The following is a 15,522-nucleotide window of genomic DNA, read 5'->3' as shown; positions in this document are numbered from 1 at the left end:
CCTGCTGAAGTTATGTGTTGCCGAAAGAGTCCTTCTATGGGGCACGAACTTCCAAAACGACGAAAAACATGTGGTCAAGCGGTGTTCTCATATACGAGCCACAGTGGTCATGGTGCTGACTGCCGCTCGTTCTGGAACATTTGTGTGGATTCAGAAAACGTGCTTGTCCATTGCCACCTTGATTTGCGTTTTTCGGCGGACACGCAAGAAAAGCACACTTCACCTGGCTACAGAGGAGCTGTCGGACCCTAATTCAAAGCAAACCTATTAAAACCTCGTACCGAAGTTACTTACAGACACTGGATGCGAGATTCTGGGTGAACAATGCAACCAGCATTCGGGCACTGGACGTCCAAGGAAACTCCAAAATTGCTCGGGTAAGTAAACCTCCTGGTCGACGGTACAATACAACTCGACAGACCACCAGACATCAGACGAAAAGGAGTATCTGCTCGGATGGAGAAGTTTGCCAGGTATATAAAGTTGGAGACGGCAAAAAAACGAGAAAATCTCGGGAGGTGCGAAAATCATTGCAACGGATACAGTCACCCGGTCCAAAAACGCCTTTGGTGGATGCCATAGTCGAAGACAATGACAATTTACACGTCTACAAAGAAGGAAAACCCTTGAACCATTGGACTAAACGTCGTCAGTAATGCTTCAATTGAACAACTGCATTGCTCAACCGAATTTCCAATGTGAAATATGGTCCTGGGAAGTCAAACTCGAGCTTACAGCGGCTTCAGAAAAACGTGAGTGCCATTCATTTCACAAGCGACACCCAGCCACTGGTCCGAACGAACTCGCGTCTCTTTGATTAAAATATAGATGAAGTCGTCCATGAGTGGAGGGTGGAGAAGATAGTCATGACCAACTGGGCTCAGCCTATAGTAGTGCTCAAAGTGTTCGCAGTGAGCGTGTCAATCACAGAGCGGCAGATTCTGCCGTTGCAGTTCTTGCAATGCTTACGAGAGCACGTTGGACAGGGCCAGAGAACAGCATGAGAACGACATCGTTCTCGTTTTTTCGAAAAGCATTACTATAAAAGTTGACCAACGTTGTGCAGCCCTTCGGCGTGTGCGCATACAATCACAAAGTGCAAAGTCGTGCAGCGGGATACGCACCATTTGAACATGCTTCTACAAGTCCCGAGGTGAAATTGAGAAAAAAGGAATCTTCAAGCACACGCACGCAGGCTGTCGCACCAAAGAGTGCACAAGGGATGAGATACTATCAGCTTGCCTAAACCTAGAAAGGAGCAGTCGAAATCTGTATGGCCCGCAAGGGATGAGATACTATCAGGTTGCCCAAACCTAGAAAGGAGTAGTCGAAATCGCATTGTATGGCCCGAACCACGAACATTGCGGTTAGTAAGTTCCCGCCCCCAACAACTAAGAAATCTCAAGGGGAATTGGAAATTGTGGGACACTATACATACCTCGGGAGCTGCATTAACTTCGACTAAAGTGTGACGGACGAAATGAATATACTAATCTCGAAGGCCAAAATCGAGTTTGCCAATTCGCGCCACTTGTGGCATCGAATAAGAAGGGAAAATCGCTGGGTCTCAAAGGAAGCGTACATCAGACTACAGTGCGAGGCATATTGTTGTATGGCTGCGAGACTTGCCACTCCGGGTGGAGGATACGGTACATCTTCATGTGTCAATGACTAATGTCCCGGAACTACCGCTGGAATAATGGAATTCGTCTAAACGATGTACTGCGATATCTCGAATATCATACTAACTGAAACATGAGGCAGCCTTTGTGCAGCGTATTTGGTTGAAGAATATCATAAACGGGAAATTCAGTCGATCGATTAAAACCAAATTAGTTTGTAAACGTGTAGAGCGCGCCGTTAGGTACCAAGCAGAACTTAAAATCGACGGAAACTCGGTGTCTGCACTTGCCTGAAGGGTCTCCAGAAGAATGAGACTGCGGACTGTCGAAGGGTTATCTGCAATCTTGTAAGCAATGCATTCTACCTAGCCTGAAGGTACTTCACTCAAGGAATGCATCCAGCACTGCAGGCTACGGTGGTTGAGTCATCTGTTACCCACACCTGTCACTCATGACGAGTTACTGCCTGCCAAAAATAATGTTGCTTTACGTGTCCAATTCACAGTATCGGAAACCTAGAAGTGGCTGCCGCTAGGTGGACGAAGTTCGTTTAAGATTGTCCGATTGTTAATGACCGAGAAACCTTCGAATAAGCAGAAAATAAAACACACAGGTAGGATCGGAAATGCAGGTCTATCATGAAGGAACGAAAGTAGATGACTATTACCATTACGAATCCAGTACCACAAAAGCAACATGACACCACCACAAGACCCATGATGGACTCAGTCTGTTCGTGGCAAAATCTAAGCTGTCGTCCATCGTTACTCCGTACAGGTTACTCACAAACCATGGGGACCGGTCCGAGTTTAACCCTGAGAGATGTGCTGATCTTGCGAGAGGCACTGAAACAGTTCTATTCCTTCAGGCAACCAGCAGACGAGCAAGCCGATGCATGCTTTTTTCTGGTTAGAGTCACGATTTTTCCATCGGTATGCGCAATAAAACACTGGAGTTACCTCACAAGAATGCATTTTATCTTACGAATGGGGTTTCGCCTAATTTCCCGCCCCGACCATTTCCTTCATTCAACTACGTTCTTCATACTTTCTTGAAAAACTATCTACCTTACTTAAGGTCGCGTTATTCTCACTAGGTTCTCTCTTTACACGGGTTATAACGGGGGTACTTGGGACTTTCCTCCTGATACCCCACTGACCACTAAAATAGCCATCAAATTGGTAATGAATTTGGTCGTTTTAGCCGGTCAACCTCTGTCTCTCGACTTCCCCTGTCTAGGCTTGGGCAACCTGGCAGTATCCCAGCCCTCGTGCTTCCTTCTGGTGGCACGGCAGCTAGGCACCGAAAGGGTGCTACAGTTGAACGATTATAGCCGGTCGACATACTACCAATTACAGGGTGTATGGGGCGATGATAACGCGAGTAGCGCATCAATCGAAACGGAGGACTAGCAGAATGGCAGGTAGCTGTGGCTAATTCAACTCGTGTGGCTGCGCGCCTCACGAATATATTTCTCTGGGATGCAATTCACACGATGGGCCGAAGACATGTACAACCTGAACACTGCTACGGCGAACGATGTGAACGAATAAGGATAAAGTGTCTCATTCAGGAACAGGTGAAGTGGAGAAAATTTTGCAGGCAGCTGTAGTTTCTCTGGTCAGCCTGATTGGTAAGAAGTAGCGACAGATGAGGGGTAAGGGTGATTTGTCATCCGGTGCCGCGTGAAGAATTTGTGGTGCGACTTGATGATCAGTGACCAGACTAATCACACTCATCGTCTCGGAAAAATCATCCTTCAATAAAGGTCAATAGTGCGCATGATGAGGATGGCTAATCCTACGTGATCTGTCAAAGATTGAAAGGTAGAACTTCCACTGCAGTTGAAAGTATGAGACGGTTTAGTGAATGTTCCGGATTTCAGCTGTCTACTCAAAAACATTGGTGGTCAACTTCGCACAGATTTCCAGGGACGCCATAGACAGACTGGAGACCAAGATGCTGTATTTAAAACTGTATTAAGCCCGCTTTCAGTTAACCTGCACGGCGGCTTCGCCAGGCATACAGCACATAGCTTGCTGGGGATCCGGTTCAAACTACTTCATGTGACGTTGCTGCACGTGTTCGGCTAGCTGTTGGATGACGAGCTATTGCAAAAGTCTTCACTTTTGAAACATGATCCGTTGTCAGTTAGGGTCATTTTCGACAAAATCCGATCTGCCACAATTGTCACCTTCATGATCACAAAAAACTCAGGTTCCTATTTCATCACGGTATCAAAAACATTGCGCCGGTAGGACATGCTTTGTGTGCACAATAGAAAATACAGTGGGGTTAGATTGCTCGTATGATTCTCATACAATTATCGTTTGCGCCCAAGAACTACAACAAACCAGTAAGTAGTACGCATACAGTCGACGTACTCAAACAGCGAGTATAGCGGAGAACATACCTCTTTTAGAATAAGACCTTTCGAAGTAACTATGTCGGACGGCTTAGCACGTGCACCACGTTGACAAGGTGACGGAAGGTTGGGCGTGAAATGATTACAAATGATAATGTGTGATGTGTGTTGAGCCTGACTGGGTTCTGACGCACGCGTGATCTGTGTGTGTTTTACCCTCGTGTATGTCATTGCAACGAAATGGACGTGAAAACCATATTGTGAAATCACATGGCGTCCTTCAAAAGTTCATGAAACCGGAGTTGACCTGTTGTTGATATGCCATTCACTTAAGTCGTACTCATTGTCACGATGTTGTCTCGTGATGCACGTTGTGGGATGTGGAACAAAGCAGACAAACACAGGGGGGGACAGCGGACGCGGATTCACTAATCAGCTTGGACAACCGCTGCACTGTCACGAATCCACCAATAAACTACCAAGTATTCGAGTCAGCAGGTCAATCGATATCACCGAGTGATAGCATTGAACTGGTAAAAGATGACAAAAAGAAGAAATCGTTCAACAACTGACTAACCTTTCGTAGTGGGGACAGGGGCCGAAGAGGACGAAGTGGGCGACGGGAACTCAAATTGGGAACACGGAGGTGATGAAAGACAGATAGCCTGCGCGTGGGACGATGGCAGTTGCTTGAACGTGCCCCTTGGAGCCGGGACACGAACTGAAGGCCGTTTGTCGGAGGTGGTGGTGGTGGTGGGCGTGATTTCGGATGGATCCATAGGACGTCTGGCAATCACTGGAACGGACTGAGCTCCAAACAAATGGCTCATGTGCGTGGCTGAGTCACTTGTCTGCAGCAGCCTAGGCGCATATGATGTCACTGTCGAATGCAAATCTCCTGCACTACCTGAAGAGGAATATAGGTGATACCAAGAAACATATTGAAACTGGCGTTGTAATAAGGATGGACAGGAGAACATCACAGATGGCGATGGTTCCAATCGACGAACCTTAGTCCCTGACAGAAAGTGTACCGAAAAAGTTTTAACACAATGCGAGTGAATACGGCTCCCACGTTCTACATCGAAACTTGAGAACAGGGTATGTACCAAACAATTAACCCACCTAGGCCAAAAATCATACTCCTTTGCACAGTGGATCTACGCACATATGAGCAAACACGGTCGTACTAGAGTGCATTCTTCGCAAAGCAACGCAAAACCCCGTACGGCGGAGTATATACATACACGAATCTATCAGCAGTATTAAAATAGACAAAAAAAGAAATGTGATGAAGTCCCTGGGAGTGATGCGACGATTTTAGAGATACGTTCAAAAACCGATGCAGGGTAAAAATGATAACGCGTCGTTCTGGTGGTAAGCACTCCGATCGCGATTGAAAATAAGCGAACCAACCGTTTTGGTCGATTACCAGGAGCTAAAAAGATATTAATGACGCTGACCTAAAGTGTAGTGTCGACTACATGATTGAGGGACGCGATTCTGCCCGATTTGTTTGTCTCTGCTCACAGGTCGTCAGGACAATGTGGCACGTGTCTAGTTGTGCGCTTAACACAGTACAAATTGTCAGATCCATCGACCAATCAACGTCATAAATAATCACACTGACATTTAACACGTATTTATGAAATTTTACGACCTTTGTTTAAGTTGGTACGTCCCATTTCCTGACCTACTTTCGTCCTGCTACGTCCGGTTGAAAGACAGCTTGTACCTACGTCTATTCTTTCTCGCCTGTGACCAATCAACGTCATAAATAATCACACTGACATTTAACACGTATTTATGAAATTTTACGACCTTTGTTTAAGTTGGTACGTCCCATTTCCTGACCTACTTTCGTCCTGCTACGTCCGGTTGAAAGACAGCTTGTACTTACGTCTATTCTTTCTCGCCTGTCCCAGGCCTCCCTCTCTCTCTCTCTCTCTCTGGTTGAAGCCAACACATCTTACTTCCTGACTGAAATTCAGTTCGCCATTCTCATTGATCACTCCATTACAACGACGCGTCCTTTGGATTCGTCACGCTGAATCTACGAAGCGAATTCTCCTCTACCATAAGCTCCGTTTCTTCACTTGTTTCCTTTCAACATGAGACAGTGACACTATGCAACTCACACAACGATTGTTTAACCGTCACTTTTTAGGCACCTTTACCACACCTATGTACATCTGCACTGATGTGGCACATCTTCACGACCCGAAGGCTTACGAAGTAGTGCGGCACGACGACCCGAGTGTCAAAATTTCAATATGGAAAAAAATCGCTCGGTGCACGGCTGCCACCCCACGAGGGCTGGGATACTGTCAGGCTCTCCAAGCCTAGACAATAACAGCCGAGATCCTGAAGTCCCATCCCATCAGCTGCAGCACCCTTTCGGTGCTTAGCCGCCGTGCCAACGGAAGAAGGCACGGGAGCTGGAATACTGCCAGGTTGCCCATCAGCACACTGAGCACTGATCACACGGATATTCATGGTAGATGCTTGTTAGATAGCTACACTGAGTCCTGCACATAAATCCTGTACATAAATCATCCCCTCTCAATTTGGCGTTCCTTAGCCAACCTCCCGGTCTTTATTGACTCTGAACCTATCCACCATCATCATCATCATCATTGTCAGCTGTAAGAACCGCGTACTTGTCGTATAGTGGTTGCAGCTGTCACAGTTTCGTTCACCGATGATTTGGGGAGGTGGCGTAGGTAGCTGCGCAGTGGAGGCGGGAGCTGATAAATTGGTGCGTAAATACAACAGTCAGGGGAGAAATTGGGAAAGGAGCACGAGCGCCATTGAGAGACTGGGCCATGCCTGACAATGTCTCTTATCATTCATATGGCCTGTCTCGCGATCCCCATCCAGGAAGACGTCAATGACCAGCGCAACTGAGTTTGCCAGTAATGGATTTCACAGTTCGCTGACAAGTCATTCTCTGACCGCCTCTGGCTCGTTTTCAGAGTCCACGCACATTTGAAACGAATTACAACCCGGGCATTTTTTTTGCTTTCGTAAGCATTCATGTAAGTCCAACCCTCTACTTTACCGTCCCATTTACGGAATACTCCGTTAAACTTGTCTCTCCTCTTCCAACGCCATAACCGTTTGGCAGTACAGGAACGCGCATATGATTTCCTTCGCCGTTGCCAAAACAAGACTATTCTCTCACTCAACTTTTCGCAAGACTTCTCAACTTTGGAATTTCCTTTCTTTCATACTGGATTATGACGTTAGAGAAAAAGGAACATGTTCATGCAAATTCTGAAGATGATTGTTTTCCTATATCTGTTTATCCTGCCTCACAGCGCCCAAAAATTTATTTGCAGTGACTACAAGTGTTGTCTGCAAGATGTCGACAGTTTTAAATCCCCTCAAAAGACGGTCTACTCGATATGATAAGAACAACGATTGGGGAATGTGTAGACAAGTGAAACAGGCAAAACCAACCACCCCTCAGAAATATGCGCTCGTCCGTTATACTCAAACCTCTAAGCTTGAGAGATGCCTTACTACGACGTACCCAAACCGTTGCTGTGCAATGACTATATCCAAAGTGTTTTGATAGTGTTCCCTGTTTGTGACAAACATATCACGAAGCAGCAGGCTCGTGCTGTTGCCTGGTCACGAATAAGCTTGTGCTCGCGCCCCGAGGTGTGCAGATATGTAGTATATATATATATATATATATATATATATATATATATATATCGTTCAGCTGTAACACCCTTCCGGTGCCTAGCTGCCATGTCACCAGAAGGAAGCACGTGGTCTGGGGTACTGCCAGGTTGCCCAAGCCTAAGCAGGGGAAGTCAACAGGTAGAGGTCGGGTTCGAACAACGGACCTTACGGTCAGCAAATTCTCACTCTAGCCACTATGCGATCCCGCCCCCGATTCTATCACTAGGCGACTATTATTCAACATTTTCTCTTAACCTTTTCTCTAATTAAATGGTATTGTTGAGACCAAGGAATCTGGGTAGTTCATTTAACACATAATGCCGCTGCAGCAAAAACAAGTAGATAAGCTTTACTTATTGGGAGAGACGAAATATCCATAATTGTGGAGTGCCACTTGTCCAGGTGATTAGCGAATCCATGTCCAAATACCTGACAAAAACTAATGTATTTGTCACAGACTTGCTTCAACTGAGAGAAGTTGGAAGAGAAAAAGTGGATTTATTGATTTTCGAGTGACCACACAAACGCTTATTTTTTTAAACGCTTGAAAAGTTGATGTCCGGACCAAGTTCGGTGAAAGATCTATATTGTATAGCCGTCTTCCTCACGAGAGAACCGGATAGTTTCAGAAGGCGTTGAATGTAACTTTCTTCTAAATAAAACCCGCTCTGAAGAAAAACCTTATGCTTAGTGTCGTTCAAAAAGTCACGCTGGCTTCGTCTGCATAAAAGGTAAGAGATGCAGCCTAAATCAATCATTCTATGTGGTAACTTACTGTGCTGTGCCACGTAATAATTGATTGAAGATGTCACGAGGGGGCTTAGATCTTGTGGGTAAGATACCGTGGGTTGAGATATCTAATGTAACGTCTTAAACGCACCATATTTTCTTACAGAAGAACGCCGGAGATTTCGATGTCTCTGAGGTGGGTACACAAGAACCATCTGTGGATAGTTGTATTTAGATTTTATTGTTCATCCTCATGTGTTTCAGGCATCATTGTATCTTAACAAGCTTCACTTTTCCGAATATGCATTGCGTCATTCTTCCGTGCAACCAGGTTCACACTCCAAGATCTAGCGACCCACAGTTTCTTCGCGACGACCTATGTTGAAGAACCGTTCGTTTTCAGTGTAGAACCATATCTCTCACTCGTCCGTGCGCGCAGGGACCAGCCTAAGTTACTCTTATCAGCACAATCGTCATTCCTTTTTCAAGGTTTGATTATGCATCGGCTGTTTTCACCACAGCTGATAATCCAATGAACATGATCTACACTCACCACTCTCGTTTGAGCAGTCATAATGCAGTTATTCTGATGAGTCCAGACAAAAGGGAAAATAACTAGACTCGAGTTTCGCTCTTATTAGAGCTTGTCAACAGCGCACATCATTGGCCACCCTGGAGCTGGAATCCTGGCTTGAACATCTGATATGCGAGGTCAGTGTGTTACCAAAACTCCACCAACACACGTTGGAAGCACGCGAACGTGTTCACGCTCGGGCGAAGCGACTGGTTTGCCCGACGCTTCGCAACCACCTACAACTAATTGTCAAGGGAAAAGTTTGCTGAAAACTCTTTGACAGCCCACGACCGATTTCACCCTTTTTTGGGCTCATCAGAGATTCAGTTGAGTATCCTGTGAAAACCAAATTGATTTGCACATGAATGTAGTTGTCCTAATGGACGAAAGTCATAATAATGGACAAAGTCATTTCCGGCTTATAAAGGCAGTCGGACTAAATCACGTGCATCTGATAACGGCCCCAATATGACCAACACTAGCATGAGACGAATCCAGTCGATTTGAAACGTGGTTGGTATGGACATTTTTTTCTTAGAATACAAAACCGCGTCAGCCTGCTGGCAACTTAACCTCATTTACCTACAAGCTCCTTCCGGTGCTACGAGGGCTGGGATACTGCCAGGTTGCCTAAGCCTAGACAGGGGAAGTCGAGAGGCAGAGGTCGAATTCGAACCGCGGACCTTTTGGTCAGTAAATTCGCGCTCTAACCACTTAGGCCATCTCGCCCCCCGCAGATATGTAGTGGACGGAAACTAATACGGACAGACGGCTCATTAGATTCTGTGTCTCTTTTGGCATCAATCGTTTATTTTTGCGCCGTAGATTGTCGAAAAACCCAAATCAATGTTCAGGGATGATGCATGCTGAGGTTCCCCCGTGTCATCCAGGGTGCAACCACAATATGAAAAATGAGTAGTCCACCTATTGGTTTGCCGAATCATGCGCTGTGTGCTACTGGTAACTTCGTAGCAGACAAACCGCCTACAATGGGCTGTTTTCCGTGAAAAAAACAGACACCTGACCAGTGCTGGCAATTATGTTCCACTGTTTGACTCGCCATCCGAGTTGCATTTTGCCATTCGAATGGGTAATGCTCTGAGCTGCCTACCAAACTTGCGCCGTCTATATGATCTCATTAGCCAGACGGCTGTGTGTGTGCGCAGACAGCTGTGTATGTGTGTACGGACAACCAACTGTTTGGACAGACTGAGACCCGAAAAGTGCGCACAGGAAATGTGCGTGGTTGCGCGGAGTGAGGCTGCAAACATTTCGGGTCACAGTTTACCCGGGGTCAATCTGGCTATTATATCGAGGAGCCTTTTGTTTCCTGTCGATACATCTCATACGTGATACCGAGATAAATTTGTATGCTTTGGAGGTATAGCCATTACGAATATACAAGAGGAAGCTGAAGGTGCTATATAATTGTGTCAAGCTCTCTTTGGAAAACGGGGCAGAAGCCTATCGTTCGTCTACATTCAAAGGCAACAGAGGACGGATGGAACTGTTCGAAAGTCTGTAGTCCGCGATTGAATCTGTTAATATATGCACGTCACCAGCTTCGTGTCGGTGCAACGTAAGACTGGCGGTCGGAACGCTATCTCATCAAGCCCCGCAAGTTCGCATTGACTACACACTTCAGACGAAACTCGATCAACTTTCACCTACTCTTGAGTCTAACGGTTATCCCGAGGTGTTCAGCTTCCTGTGCAGAGATCCAAACTGCAGTGCTGCTGTTCAGGGGGGACGATCTCAGGAAGATCGTGGAATGGTGTCTGATGCAGAGGACTTAGACCGCGGCTGGTCCAATATGTGTCCACAAGATTAACCGCGATCCAGTGCCACAATTCAAAGTTTCGTTACCCCCGCCCGTCAAATTCAATATCGTTTATCGATTCTTGTGTGGGGGTTTAGCCATCTATCTATGCAGAACGGAACGGCAGTCTCGACTGAGGGTGGGAGAGCACGAACCAATGAAAGCTTGAAAGCAACTGAACCAATCACAGTGCCGGACACAAAACCAGAATCACAGGATCATCCAGCCTCCGCTGCCGGCCTCGTCAACTGCTCGCTATCTGCATGAGAGCAAGAATCGTATCGATCCGGCAACTGCATTTGATGCCAGCACCGTAAACAACAGGCTTGAAATTCGCTCAGGCCAATGTTGTTTGCTAGTGGAAGATAGATCTGCGTAGCCAAAAACAGCTTTTCGTTCAGCTGGTGCTACCGTGGTAATCTACAGAACAGGCCTTGGATATGGTATTGTTTGCCTTTACGTTTATTTGCTTACTACTGAAATCCGTGGTATGCACTTTATGAGATCCTTAATATCGCGCAAAACTGCAATGTTTAAAACCATTTTCAAGTTCATCAATGACAAAATAAGTCCATTACTGTACAACCGCAGTATTCTTTTCGGCGATGGGACGCGTTTGAGTATCCCACGTGTCTAGTCACCGTGGCTTCGAAGCAGATGTGACTTGGGACCAACATGACAGCAAATACCCTCCATCCGATTACTTGGCACTATAACAGACATGTGGAAATCGTTAGTATACACTCGGTCCTGCGCTCAACCTTTTCGTCAACTGCTGCCATGAATTCTCAAAGAAGAAAAAGGGCGAACGGTCCGATGATGAGTAGAATCCTTTGTTTTGGGTTCCATGAGTTTTGCAATAGAAATTATCCATCTGCTTACCTAGGGTATACGTAAAAGATGCAAAACCGATTAACTTTGTGTATCACGGAGAAGCAACTTCGTGCTGACCGCGTGAACTGAGTTCATGCATAAGCTGACCATTTCAGACATCGCAAAGGATAGTATTCAATGCAATGTCAGTGCTGAATTGCTTATTCAGCAAGGAGGATCGGTTACGATAATCGAATAGTCTAGGATGATAACCTCTACATCTGGCACGACGTACTTTTTGACCTTTCGTATACCGCCATAGGCGGTGAGCCCCTAAAATCAGTCGATATGAGAACACGTTTCCACGGATAATCACAACCATTAAGAGGTGTTCGTTCTCCAACTGCAAGAGTATGTCACCGGTGAGCCTGGAGAATGAAGGCAAGTTATTACGCATAAACAACTGACATAGCACGTGTACTTATGCCACAAACTCTGTAATGGTTGGACTTGTATAAAGAAGCGATGCAAAGGCGCGTAACGGCCACCCACGCAGAAACACAAGCAAGCTTCTGGTCCCAGGGTGAATGAGTTGTCCTTTAGAAGAACAATTCAAGATCAACTCGAGATGCTCCCCGTCACGAAGAGACTGGACTTTACCGTGGTGTGACGGTTTGCGCACCTCATAGGCCCATTGAGCATACTAGGGGGTATCCCCGCGACACTCAGTCTCTCATACCAGGTTAGTCGGTGGTTAGAGATCCGACAAACACAGTCTTCTGGTCCTCTAGGTTGGGGATTGGAACATGTGGCCACTGGTTCCATGGAACTGGTAATGCATTTGCATCTCCCGCGAAACACCGCTGCCTTGCAGTTAGGCTTTCGAGCCAAAGGCTCTGGTTGAGGAACCTAATCGTCCTCAAATCTGCGTGTAGGCGCCCTGACAGTATCGCAGCCCACGTGAAAACCATTGCACTAACAACTAACGATAAACCATGGTTGTACGGCGATGAAGCATCGGCGTTTAACACTGACGTTATGCTGTCGATTATGCTATGCAAGATGATCCCCGTGTAAACAGAAGGCAAACTTTCAGAGGATTGTTATTGCCCCTTCAAAGTTGTCACCTAAACCCTTCATACACACAGGAGTGATAAGCTAACTACAGTTACCTACATTTAACTTGCTTAGCACCCGGTAGACACTAACATCTTTTTGTCATACGGCTGCAACGGGAAGGAACTAAGACGACAAATGCCAAATTGCCAGATTTCCGGAACCTACATACGAGTATTGGAATAAAATCATGAGAATTTCGGCGAGGAAGTAGCGTTCCTGCCGTGAACTGTCTGGTGTCCGGCTAAGCATAAATCCCCATGAGTCTAGTTACTGATATGACGGCAGTGACGTCACAGTTACATGAGAAAAATGAGCGAGGAGACTCGACATTGATGTAAGACCACGGCAATCCACTGAATAGTGAAGATGACTAGTGCTTTAGCACGGGACAGCCCCCCTTAAATGAGCATTAGTCAAATACGTTAACACACAGCGTGGGAATTGTAAACGAAAAGTGACCAGCAAAGACACTTACCTGCAGAAAAGGTGGCTCCAGGAGACGGTTCGATGGACACCAGACTGAGTTGCGGAGGAGCGCCGGGAGTGGCCTGAACGGTGGGATGTTGTGAGGAATCCATGAATGCGGCGATACTGGTGAGCACAGAAGGTGGCCCTGTGGGTGACGAAAATATCGGATAGCCACTAACGTTGACGAATCCTGCTGGGTGCTGTGACAGTGCGGAGAACATCTGGCTTAAATCAGTCGCTTGAGGCAGTTCGGAAGTTGGATAGTTTGAGCCAGTCAAACGCATTGAGTTGAAAAGTTCGTTGAGAGAGACAGCAGAAGGGGTCGCACCCATGGCAGCCAGCTTTGATACTGGAGAACCTACATCAGCAGAAGCCAGTGGTGTCAAGTGTGAATAGAGACCCGGATAGATGGGAGCCATTGGCGAAGTACCCGTGGGGCTGGTGACACGTAGTGTAGGTTGGTTGCCTCCGAAGGCCATCGGCAAATTGGCGCCGTATGGTGAAGTTGGATATATATCAGCACCTGAAGGGAACGTCTCGCTTGGGTGTCGCGACCCAATAGGTGTAACGAGCTGCTGGCCTGCAGGAAAGTAGGCTGATTTGAAAAAAGACGAAGAGAAGTCAAGAGAAATAAACTAACCACTATCTAATTACCGAAACAACAGCTCTGCGTGTTGTCCAATAATTGGACGACAGCAACTGCTAGACTGACTTGGAGCGAACACATTCTCCTCCAGGAGACAATCTCCATAAACTGAACGCTACTTCGACAGCCGGAAACACTTCAGATATGTATTACTGGCAGACAGAGTGGAAAACAACGTACAAAAGACAATCATTTTGTGTGGGCCATATGGCCCAAGTGGTTGGAGCGCGAATTTATTGACCAGAAGGTCCGTGGTTCGAACAGGACCTCTGCCTCTCGACTTCCCCTGTCTAGGCTTGGCAACCTGACAGTGTCCCAGCCCTCGTGCTTCCTTCGGGTGGCATGGCAGTTAGGCACCGGAAGGGTGCTACCGCTGAACAATTTTTTCACGCTAAATGTTGAAGAAATCTACCTGTACCGTGTGATCAACACATTCAGCGAAGCTGGCGCAACCTGGTAATTTCCAAATTTTCATGCTCATTACATAACGACCAGTGTGTGAGGTGACTGAGCCATGTTTATCAAATGTCCGCAAAACTTCTATGCAACCAACGTCACATTATCTGACATCGACCACAGCAACTGAATTCGGACATAAATTACGGCCAACACTGACAACTAATTGCAAACTGAATGGGATGATCGATAAAGCAAAGTCGACCAATAGCAACCATTGATTATTTGGTGTTCTCGGGTTTCCAGAATGAGAAGAAACACAATCAGCGTTCGACAGATAGGCTAAATCTGCACGACAAGTTCTGAGTCGATTCTTGCGTGTCACTGGGTGTATGACGGTGACAGGTAAAAGTTTTCCACTGAAGGTGGAGCCACACGCCTGGTCAGACATTCGTGGTCACAACGCGCCACAAAGTTGTTCATCAGATGTGCACCAAAGTGATCCAACTCTTAGTACACCAATCAAAGTGAGCAGAACATTTTCTCTAGCTCCATAGAGATCTGTGAAATTGAGCGTTGGGGGCTATTTACAAAGCCAGTCGCTTGAAGTAAGACATCCACGAAACTGGTTCAGCTTCCTGTAAAAAGCTTGCTGTAATGAACTACTTATAAGCTTGCTGAAAATTCGCCGACAGCCCACGACCGGTTACGCCGCTCTTGGGGCTCATCAGGTAGGCGCAGTCCCCGAGTTTCCGTCAACCTTATGTTCTACATGAGACCAAATTGCGCGAAATTAGCGAAATACACTCATTTGCGAACAAATTTGGTTTTGCGCGAGACTCAACTGGAACTCAGCTGATGTTTCCAGGCAAATGAGCTCTAAGAAGGGCGAAACCGGTTGTGGAGTGTCGACGAATTTTCAGCAACTTAATGAGCAGTGCATTACAGATATAAACCGAAACACGTTCGGCCGCAGTGCTGATCTGGCTCACAGCTGCAATCCAACCTTTAGAAAGTACAGGGGTTCCATGCCTTGGAAGCCCGCAAAGGAACAATCGAGATGCCATGCACGCACGCACAAGAAGTTCACATCTGAACTCTATTCTGGCCACAGTGCACTGGACATGACAGAAGCATAGAAAAAACTCTCAAACAAGAATTCAGGGTGTGCACTACTCTGTTTTTCTCTCGTTCAAGACTTGATATTACTAAAATATATTAAGTATTGATGGAGGCAACAGTGAAGCAAGACCTGAGAAATCCGGAAAGCGAGTAGGA

General features: G+C 46.4%; 1 protein-coding gene across 1 annotated transcript in view; it reads right to left on the bottom strand.

Moving 5' to 3' along the window:
* The window catches only part of T265_13454 (hypothetical protein), a gene marked incomplete at both ends in the record, with an annotated part of 33,603 nt that extends 19,674 nt beyond the window's left edge, over positions 1-13,929 (bottom strand). The window contains 3 exons of the mRNA XM_009168956.1: positions 4,565-4,894; positions 13,210-13,797; positions 13,857-13,929. Of these exons, the coding sequence (XP_009167220.1) occupies positions 4,565-4,894; positions 13,210-13,797; positions 13,857-13,929 (991 nt within the window). The remainder of the gene's footprint in view (positions 1-4,564; positions 4,895-13,209; positions 13,798-13,856) is intronic.
* Between the last annotated feature and the right edge of the window lie 1,593 nt (positions 13,930-15,522).

Source organism: Opisthorchis viverrini, assembly GCF_000715545.1.
Source record: "Opisthorchis viverrini unplaced genomic scaffold opera_v5_68, whole genome shotgun sequence".
In the NCBI taxonomy this organism is placed as follows: Eukaryota; Metazoa; Platyhelminthes; class Trematoda; order Opisthorchiida; family Opisthorchiidae; genus Opisthorchis; species Opisthorchis viverrini.
This window is presented reverse-complemented; position numbering and strand designations above follow the sequence as displayed.